The sequence below is a fragment of the Pinus tabuliformis genome, chromosome 5_1 (assembly GCF_031772625.1).
Source record: "Pinus tabuliformis cultivar Carrire ecotype Pingquan chromosome 5_1, CPIR1, whole genome shotgun sequence".
Lineage (NCBI taxonomy): Eukaryota > Viridiplantae > Streptophyta > Pinopsida > Pinales > Pinaceae > Pinus > Pinus tabuliformis.
The window spans coordinates 351,046,390-351,057,737 of NC_142305.1; the positions used below are offsets into that span (position 1 = coordinate 351,046,390).

The 11,348-nt window shown below is 38.0% G+C and overlaps 1 protein-coding gene across 1 annotated transcript; it reads right to left on the reverse strand.

The window, feature by feature from the left end:
- Nucleotides 1-257: 257 nt before the first annotated feature.
- LOC149164902 (receptor-like protein kinase) lies at nucleotides 258-668 on the reverse strand. The gene has a single exon (XM_089429638.1). It carries the CDS (start codon nucleotides 666-668, stop codon nucleotides 258-260), a length of 411 nt encoding a protein of 136 aa, XP_089285764.1.
- Nucleotides 669-11,348: the final 10,680 nt, after the last annotated feature.

Sequence of the window (11,348 nt, forward strand, 5' to 3'; positions counted from 1 at the left end):
TTGCATCTTTATAAATGACATATTGAATAGGTAAATAGGTCATCCTAATAACACACATACGATTTTCTATAACGTCATTGACACTTCCATATCACCTAAAGAATATATAGGTCAAGTGTGTTAAGAAATATTTAAATTATTACTAGGTATTTCCTAAAAAGATAAATATTCATTAATTTTATTTTAACATCTGCCTCACCTAGTGTAATATAACCAAGTGTACCAACCACACATGACATGGAACCAACGTTTGTGTCCTATGGCTCATGTATCAGTTTTGCCAAGCCAAAATCTGCAATATGTGGCACCATCTGCGAATCCAACAGAATGTTGCACGACTTGATATCTCGATGGATGATCTTGGGCACACAGTCATGGTGGAGATATGCCAAACCATTAGCAATGCCAACAACTATATTATAATGGATATCCCAATCCAATATAGGTGGTGGCTCGACCTGATGCAGGATGTCATGAAGGCTTCCATTGCACATGTATTCATACACTATCAATCCATAATCACTGTGTGCACAAAACCCAACAATCTTCACCAAATTCCTGTGCCTTATAGTGCCCAATGTGTCAATCTCAAGTTTAAAGCTCGTGTTGCTAAGACCTTTCTCTGATAATATCAACTTCTTCACAGCAAATACTCTTCCAGATGGCATTGCTGCTTTGTAAACAATCCCATGTTTGCCTCTACCAATAACAAACTTCTAGCTCAAACCTTTTATTTCCTACATTATTTCCTTTAGGAGACCTCAATGTGAATCTTCAAGTAACTTTGTCTTAGGTTTTTGCTGGCGAGCCCATCGGAGCCGAACTAGAGAAATGAATACCAGGTATCTCAAACAACAAAGTCTAACCAAAGAAAATGCAATGTAAATAATTATATGAGGTTTCTTCTTTAAGTGTTTATGTGATCATATTTTCCTCCACTTTTACAAAGGTATAGCTTATCTGTTAAACATAACCCTGGATTTCCCAGGAAAGAACTTGGAGACGCTGTCACAAAAGCCAACCAGGAACTTGGAAGCATTCCTGAAAGTTGGTTGTATGACACATTTACAGAACTTAAAGAAAACATGCCATCCAACTCTGAAGGAATTATCCCTAAAAGTTGATTATATGATAGATCAAGATTTTGAAGTTTCTTCAAATTACCCAGGTTAGGTGGGATCCCTCCACTGAAATGGTTATTGTTGATATTCAGTACAAGTGAAAGAAAGTGTAAATTTCCTAGATCTGAGAGAATAAGACCTTCAAGATTGATGTCACCTAGCTGCAATTATATTAGCCCTTGAAGGCTAGATACAAGATCTAACATTTTTTCTGGAATGTTGTTTCCTTGAAGATTTAACTCTTGCAACATTGTCAAACTGAGAAGAGACAATGAAATGCTTCTTTTAAGTGAATTTATCCTTAGATCCAACTTAAATATCTTGGAAAATTCCCAATCTTAGAGGATATAATCCCAATGAGTCTAATTGAGGACATAATCAAAATGTGGAGCTTTGTGAGCTTGCCAAACTCAGTTGGTTTTAGTCTTGAGAACTCTTTTATCACATATATATGAATGTGATATTTCTCCAAAGACCAAGATTGGGTGGTATGGATCCTTCCAAGCTATTCATTTTCATGTCCAAATACAAAATCCTTGTGTTCAAAGTTATATTGTTTGCTATTGTTCCACAAAAATTATTATTGTTGATAACCACTCTTCTTAAAGAAGGACAATGCCCAACCTCACCTGGAAATGTTCATTTAAAAAGGTTTCCCATAAGGTCTAACACCATCAAATTTCCTCCTACAAAGAGATGTGGGGGTATTGTGCCATTCAAATGATTCCTTGTCAAATCCAACACTGTCAATCTGCTCTTCATCCCAAGCTCAGCTGGAACTTCTCCGACAAGATAGTTCTCTGAAAGACTCAAGAAATAAAAATTTTGCAGGATTATAATCGAAATAGGTATTCTTCCACTTAGATTATTGCCGTACATGACAAGCTCTTGAAGAATTCTTAGGTTACAAATTTCCTACAGAATCAATCCCATGCATGTATTATTGAACAAATGAATCTTTCTTAGATTCCATAATTAACCAAGCTCTGTAGGGGTTACACCAAGCAACAAGTTATTATGGATTTCGATGCCATATAAAGAAGTATAATTTCCAAGCTCAATGGGAATTATCCCTGTAAGCCTGTTGTCGTATATGTATAATAACTAAGTTGTTGCAGGAGCCCTAACGAAGAAGGTATGGAGCCAGAGAGCTGGTTTTTAGAAAGAGTGAGGTCGGTGATATTGCCACAGAAACCTAACTCTGCAGGTATACTTCCCTCTAACTGGTTTTCGTCCAAAATAAGGGAAATAAAAATTCTTAGATCACCTAACATTTTAGGGATGCTCCCAACAATATTATTTCCATTAAGGAACAACTTTTTGAGTTAGCGTAATTCCCTTAAGCTTGAATGTATAGTGCCTTCTAGCTAATTTCTCAGAAGATAAATATCAATAAGATTAATAGAAAACCTTAGGTATGAAGGCATATTTCCAAACGATAGATTTTCATGAAACCATAGAATGAATATACAACATAGTTATCCAAATTTAGGAACTTTTCTAGTAAGATTATTTGTGTTCAATTCGACAAATTATAACTCAGGGAGGGAAAAACTTCTTTGGGTATGCTACCACTGTGATAATTATTGTAAATCTTGAGAAAATCAAGTTTTTTAACTTACCAATCTAAAAATAAATTGTCTAGGGTAGGAAAATATGTCCCAAATCCATATTCACCAACTCATTCAAGTCGAAGAGCTTGAGGGGAATTGAACCTGAAAAATGGTTGTTGTTAAAGAACAAAGTTTTCAATTTGCTACATTTAGAAATAACTAGAGGGATTTATCCTCAGAGTGAGTTGTAGCTCATGTCGACAAACATAATGCCCCTTATCTCTCTTAACTTGAGTGTAAGTTTACCCTCCAATTTATAGGAAGAGACATTCAATGCCCTCATTGTAATTCCATATTCATAGCAGTAAACACCCATCCATGAACATGAGGAAGAAGAATATGTTTCATCCCAATGTAGAATATGACAAGATGAGTTTACAAAACCATCCCTGAATACTTGTAGAGGAATTCAATCCCGTGACTTTTTTGTGGACATGAAATTGTGTGTTCCAAAGAGGAACACTTGAATCAAATGCTTCTAAAAACCAATGGCAGCAATGAGATTTAATATTCATATAAAATGAAGTTGATCTAGGAGTTGCAAACGAAGAGGCTTTAGAAAAAGTGAGATCTAGTCTTCATTTCCTAGCCAGGGTAGTTTTGAAATGTTGGCTCATAATGGTGTCACTATCTATGACTCTGTTGGGTCCCTATAATACTAGTGATTACCCCATTACTATTGTAGTTATACCCCTTATTTATATTGTTGTGCCCCTATTACCCCCATATTGTTATTTATGTGCCCCATAGAATCCCTCTATTGTTATTTTTGTGGCTTTATATTATTATTGTTAGGTCGGCTGGATTATATTGTGACTCCTTAGACTCCTATATATAGAAAGGAGGTTTTGTCATTTGTATCATCCAAGAATTGTTCATTTATGTAATGTAAAGGAGGTTTCCCCCTCGAAGAGGCTGAATTCTAAGGCGTTGATCTTTCTTTTCTATCTTTTCTTGAGCTGGTTTCATAACATTTGGTATCAGAGCTTTGGATTCTAGGGTTTCGCTGCTCCAAACAGGTCATCGTGGCATTTTCGCTATAACTTTTTTTCTGTGACGTTTCAGAAGTCGCAAAAAAAACCCATTTGAGAAGAAATCGCGCTGAACCTTGGGTCCGAATTTCAGAGCTTTTCGCGCGATATTTGCGGAGATATGATCTGAGGAAGTTGGTCTTTTTGCAGACTCCTGAATTACATTCAAAACAGGTGACCTGGGGAAAATCGTCATAACTTTCTCTCTGGGGATCGGATTGAAATTTCGTAAGAAGGTACAGAAAGAGGACGGACTGTAGTTTCTTGTATATCTTTTTCAGAACCAAAGGTCGAAAAGTGACTCGTGGCACTTCGTACAAGTTCGCTCTACTGAAAGTCTATAATCAAGTCACTTGGGAGATTTGCATAACTCTTTCTTGGAGAATCCAATTTGGATCAGACTAGTGGCATTGGAAAGAGGACACAGAGAGCTACTACAGGTCATAATTTCAGAACTAGATGATTGGAAAGTACAGAGCTACATCAGAGGCAATATCAGCTCCTACAAAGTGAAAAAAGGTGTGTAGATTTTTTTTAAATTTTTGCTTAAGCTTGGTTTGAAAATTTATTTTGAAGGAATTCAAAGGGCATAGTAGAGCATTATTATCGGTAACTGATGCCCCGAGGAAAGAAAATGAAAACACCTAGTAAGGAACCTGAAAGCTCTAGCATGACTCATGAAGAAGAGGAAGAAATGCTACATGATATATCAAAATTACAAGAACAAGTGCAACAAATGTCCTTGCACAAAAAGGAACAGAATCTAAGATGGATGGTTTAAATAAAGGTGTAGAAGCTAAGATGGATGTTTAAAGAAAGGCGTAGAAGCTAAGATGGATGGCATGGAAGCTAAGGTGAAGGGCATGGACGCTAAAATTGATGGCATGGATGATAAGATGGAAAAATTGAAGATAAAAATGAATAAGTTGCTACAAGAAATGGTCACTAATGGTGAAAGAGTAGTAAAGGAAACTCATGATGAGAACAAAAGAAATGTTAATCATGATTCCATAGACTCTAATGTTGGATCGAAGACTCACCATATTCCAAAAATCGATATGAGGAAGTTTGATGGCAAGGATCCCGCCACATGGATATTACAGATGGAGCAATTCTTCGATCTCAATAATGTGCAAAACACACAAAAGGTACGTATGGCAACTTTATATTTGGAACCAAATCAGTTTGTATGGTATCAATGGCTTTGTTCTCGTAAACAATTTATCACTTGGGCAATTTTTACGGAAGAATTGATAGCACATTATGAGGATACAAAAAGCAACACTTTTTTTAGCCAATTGATAAGTCTCAAACAAAAGGGTTCAATAATGGAGCACATTGAGGAGTTCCAAAAATTGAACATAAGGGTAAAAGATATTCCAGAGGAGCATAGGATTGATGTGTTCATAGGGTCTTTAAAGGATAATATCCAACATGATGTGCGCCTTTGGGAACCTGATTCATTAGAGAAGGCATTCAGGTTAGCAAGAAAAATGGAAAGCAAAATTATGGCAACTAGGAAGCATACCACTCACAACTATAAAGACGGAAGTGTTGTTGCCCATAGTCTTCCACAACCTACAAGGTTGACACCACAACAATTGGAAGAAAAAAGAGCAAAAGGGCTTTGTTACAATTGTGATAGCAAATACACAAAAGGTCATAAGTGTGCTGAGAAGAAATTATTCTACATAGATTGTGAAGAGGAAGAAGAAAAGGAGCAAGAAAGGTCAAAAGAAGAGGATATATTCCAGGAACAAAGCCTAGATGAAGAACAAATAAATCCGACCATATCTTGTAATGCATTGGCGGGAATTACCACTCCTCAAACCATCAAGATAGAAGGACAAATCAAGAAGAAAAAGGTAATAGTGTTGATTGATTCAGGAAGCACCCACAATTTTATTCATTGTAGGGTAGCAAAAGAATTGAATTGCTTCCTATATCCAGCACCAGAGTGTCAAGTGATGATTGCAAATGGAGGAACAATAAATTGTTCTGGAAAGTGCCATAATATCAAGCTATCCATGGGAGAATATGTATTGACTAGCCCAATGCTTTCCATTCCAATGGGAGGTGCTGATGTTGTACTAGGAGTCCAATGGCTACAATCCTTGGGTACAATAGCTTTTAATTTTCAAGAACTTTTCATGAAATTTTCTATGGAAGGAAAGGAAGTTGAATTAAGGGGTATTGCAGGGAAACCAGGAAAGATAATCAGCTCTAATGGCATGACAAAGCTTCTAAAAAAGGAGCAAAGAGGTGTAATTGCACAATTATGTTCGCTAGATGTTTCCACATTGGAATCATCTATTTCTCCAGATCTCCAAAAAGTCCTGGACAATCATTCCAAGGTATTTGAGACTCCCAAAGGTCTCCCACCTATGCGTGATCATGATCATGCTATTCATCTGATTCCAGGAAGTGTTCCTCCAAACATCAGGCCGTACAGATATCCCTATGTCCAAAAAAGTGAAATTGAACGTATGGTTGCAGAAATGCTAGAGGCTGGTATAATTCAACCGAGTCAAAGTTCTTTCTCAGCTCCAGTAGTATTGGTGCACAAGAAGGATGGATCATGGCGCATGTGTCCAGATTATAGGGAGCTCAACAAGCTCACTATTAAAGATAAGTTCCCCATTCCTGTCATTGATGAATTACTGGATGAATTGCATGGATCAATTTACTTCACCAAGTTGGATCTTCGTTCGGGATATCATCAAATCAGAATGAAGATTGAAGACATTCCGAAAACGGCATTTAGAACTCATGAGGGTCATTATGAATTTTTGGTCATGCCTTTTGGCCTTACCAATGCACCTTCAACATTTCAAGGTTTGATGAATTCAATTTTCAAACCATTCCTTAGAAAATTTGTGTTAGTATTTTTTGATGATATACTAATCTACAGCAAGTCTTGGAAGGATCATGTTGAACATGTTGACAGGGTGCTACAACTATTGGAGGAGAAACAATTATATGCAAAAAGATCCAAATGTTTCTTTGGAGTCCAGGAGGTGGAATATTTGGGTCATATTGTATCTCATGAAGGAGTTAAGGTAGACCCTAGCAAAATTAAAGCCATTAAGGAATGGAAAATCCCCACATCCATAAAGCATCTGCGAGGATTTCTTGGGTTGACAGGGTATTATCGCAAGTTTGTTAAGAATTATGGGAGAATAGCAGCACCTCTAACAACATTATTGAAGAAAGATTCATTTTCATGGACTCCGGAAGCAACAAAGGCCTTTGAACATCTTAAAGAGGCAATGTGCCAAGCACCGGTCTTAGCTACACCGGACTTCACAAAAACCTTTATTGTGGAATGTGATGCTTCAGGAAATGGAATTGGTGCTGTTCTAATGCAAGATGAAAGACCCATTGCTTTTGAAAGTCGTCCAATCAAGGGAAAGTTTTTAAGCAAAGCTATTTATGAGAAGGAAATGTTGGCAATACTCCATGCACTTAAGAAATGGCGACCCTACCTAATGGGAAGACACTTCAAGGTAAAAACGGATCATGATAGCCTTAAATACTTTTTAGAACAAAGATTATCCTCTGAAGAGCAACAAAAGTGGGTCACAAAGATGTTGGGTTATGACTTTGAAATCATCTACAAAAAAGGGAAGCAAAATGTGGTGGCAGATGCACTCTCAAGAAAGGATGAGGATGTGGAAGCATTGTTGTGTGCCATTTCTATTATCCAACCAGATTGGATAAACGAAGCAAGGGAGGAATGGAAGAATGACGAAGAAGTGTGGGCACTTATTCGAAAGCTACAACAAGATTCCAGTACTTCTGATACATTTAGCTGGCAAAATGATTCGTTATGGTACAAAGATCGCTTATACCTCTGTAAGAATTCCCAGCTAAAACAAAAGATTCTTATGGAATTGCACACTTCTCCCTTAGGAGGGCACTCAGGATTTTTAAAAACTTACCACAGGGTTAAGAAGGAATTTTTTTGGGATGGCCTTAAATCAGATATTCAAAAGTTTGTGGCGGAATGTTTGGTTTGCCAACAAAATAAAGTTGAAACAATTAAGACACCGGGTCTATTACAACCTTTATCCATTCCAAGCCAACGTTGGGAGGAGGTTTCAATGGATTTTATCACAGGTTTACCCAAGTCTGAGGGAAAGAGTGTCATCATGGTGGTAGTTGACAGACTTACCAAGTATGCACACTTTTGTGCATTATCACATCCATTTAAAGCCAGTACAGTTTCTACTGCATTTATGGAAACAGTTCAAAAGCTACATGGAAACCCAAAGATTATTGTAAGTGACAGAGATCCCATTTTCACTGGAAATTTTTGGACAGAATTATTTTCTTGTCTTGGTACTCAGTTAGCTCATAGCTCATCTTATCATCCTCAATCTGATGGGCAAACTGAGATAGTAAACAAATGTTTGGAAGGATATCTTCGTTGCTTTGTATCTGATAAACAGACACAATGGGTCAAATGGTTGCCTCTGGCTGAATGGTGGTATAACACTTCCTTCCATACAGCAACAAAAATGACCCCATTTATGGCACTTTATGGGTATCAACCACCATCCATCACATCATATTTAAGAGAAAATTCTAAGGTTCAGGCAGTGGAACATCACATCGAACATCAACAACAAGTCCTCCAACTCTTAAAGGATAACCTCGTGTTGGCACAAAATAGAATGAAACAACAGGCAGATCAACATCGCAGTGAAAGAAGTTTTGATGTAGGTGATTGGGTATTCCTACGGCTACAACCATATAAGCAAATGTCCCTAAAGCAAGCTAAGAAGGATAATAAATTATCACCAAAGTATTATGGTCCGTACAAGGTGTTGCAAAAGATTGGTACTATGGCATACAAATTGGAGCTTCCTGCAGCTTCTCGATTGCACCCAGTTTTCCATGTTTCATGTTTAAAGAAGGTTATAGGTGACAAGCTCCCAGTTCAAACAATATTGCCAGAACTTGACGAGGAAGGAAAAATTATATTGGAACCGGAAGCAGTCACAGAAACAAGAACTCGACAGCTACGAAATCGATCAATTTCAGAGTATCTTATCAAGTGGAAGAACTTATCCGCTGAAGATTCCACATGGGAGGATGAGAATTTTATGCAGAAGTATCCAGAACTACTCAAGCGTTGAGGACAACACTTTTTTGAAGGAGAGGGGCATGTTGGGTCCCTATAATACTAGTGATTACCCCATTACTATTGTAGTTATACCCCTTATTTATATTGTTGTGCCCCTATTACCCCCATATTGTTATTTCTGTGCCCCATAGAATCCCTCTATTGTTATTTTTGTGGCTTTATATTATTATTGTTAGGTCGGCTGGATTATATTGTGACTCCTTAGACTCCTATATATAGAAAGGAGGTTTTGTCATTTGTATCATCCAAGAATTGTTCATTTATGTAATGTAAAGGAGGTTGCCCCCTCGAAGAGGCTAAATTCTAAGGTGTTGATCTTTCTTTTCTATCTTTTCTTGAGCTGGTTTCATAACAAACTCCAAATCAGTCACTTGCAAAAAGCATAGGGCTTCTTGAATTTCTAGCTTACGCCTAGAGAATTCACCTAGCCAACACTAGGTCTACTCAAGTCTAAGGAAGAGATACCAAATGTGTATACACCAATTTACCATTGGTTTCTATTGGCCTAGGGGGTCCTCACCCAGGTTCAGAGTTAGTTGTACCAACCAACAAAACCCTACACTACAGGTAACACAAGCTACAGCCTCAGCCAAAGCAGTATGGGGGGATGCAAGAACCAAGTTTCTACATCCAGAGACTAGTGGGATGCCTTCTAGCGCTTTGCATCTACCTCCACATAGATCGATAAACTTCTAGGGCACATCACTCCAACTCAGTTAAAACAGCCTTCAAACCTTCGCAAAGGTCCATGACCGGTCCTTGCAGACCGTTACTAGTCTATTTACCTACTTACATGCATCAAAAAGTAACCTTGGATTGGAGTTCACGTAGATCTACTTTATTCGTTATAAAACATAAGAGATATGATCTGAAACTTCATGGAAGTTGCTAAGCATTCATTTCATACATTACTAAGACAGATTCAATAAATTCACATAGAATTCAATCACTATTCATAAAACATGTCATTCATTAGTAGCATATAACATAAATAGATGAAAACTAAAATACTCAGTAATTCTTTGGAAAACTATCTTTATTGATCTTCAATTCACTTATTACAGACTCAAACTACCCTGTGCACATAGCTGCAAGGGTCCGCACACTCAGCTGCAGATTCTACCTAGACCTCCATGCACTCAGCTATGAAGCCTTCCCTTCTCTATCTAAGCACTGGAAGAAGAGCCTTCCTGCCTTAGCTCCTACCCAAAACTCTTCAATAAACCCAATTCTCTATCAAAATTGTCCTAAGACTCACTAAAACTCGACTATTTATAGAATTCTCCATACAATGCCATGGTTCGCAGACCATGGGTTAATCTCAAAACTAACTCAAAAATTTACTTAAAACAAGGGGCTAAGCCCCTTTGACTCTTATTCATCTATGCACTCTGCTTCCATATATCACAAATACTTTACATCTTTTACAAAACTGTATACAAAATTTGGGTTAACTAACACCAAATTGACCTAGGGGACCCCATCCCAACAGGCCCCCAACACAAAGATCATGACTCACCCTCGAGTCACTCAGCTGGTTGTTCCACTTTTTGGCTGAGTTTGTTGAAAGCCTTAGTCAATGCCTTTAGCTCCACAGCACTCTAATCAGCTGCTTGTTGTAGTTGCAAGACTATTTTCTCGGTGGTTGGCCCCTCTACTGCTAGTTGCATAGTCCACTATGTCTATTGCATTGCCTTCAGCTTCTCAAGAATGGTCTGTGAAAACTGACTAGCTTCCTCTATCCAAGGCTCAAGCCATACGCTGAGCACATCTTCTTCTGCAATTTTTTGTATCTACAACAATTTTTTCTTTCCTTCCTGCAAGCATGCAAAACACAAGACTGATGCCAACGTCCATGTTGTCGTACTAATCTCATCATACTATTGTTGCACCTCCCCGAGTTCTGTGCTCAACTATTGTAGCGTTGGATCCTCCTACAGTGTCTCCTAGAGAATAAGTGCCTGAGTGAATAGCTTGTTGCACCCTTGAACAGAGACATCTAGCTGAGCCACATATTATTTAATCGTCGCGCCTCTTTTCTCCTGAACCTCCGGCAATGTGGTCAGCTACAACTTCAACTACAGCTCAACTATCTACATCCATAAGTCAAAAGTCACCTTATCAATCTTCTCCTTTGAAGCGCGCACTACAACATCCAATTTCCTTACCTTGGCTGAAGCCTCTACATCATCAAGTATACCCAACTTAGGTACTAATTTGCAGGCCTACTTAATCACTGTGACCAGGTTCTGACGTTGTGTTCGCAACTCCTCCTGTTCCTTAAGGGCCTGAGTCCTTTCTATGAAAAGTTGTTAGTTGTTGACTTTAAACTCACTAACAGAAGTGATTGCATGTTGTTCTCTGATCTTTAGCTCATCAGTGACCCCTTGATGCAACTCATGAATAGATTTGAGCGGTAGCGCGGCAAGGTTCA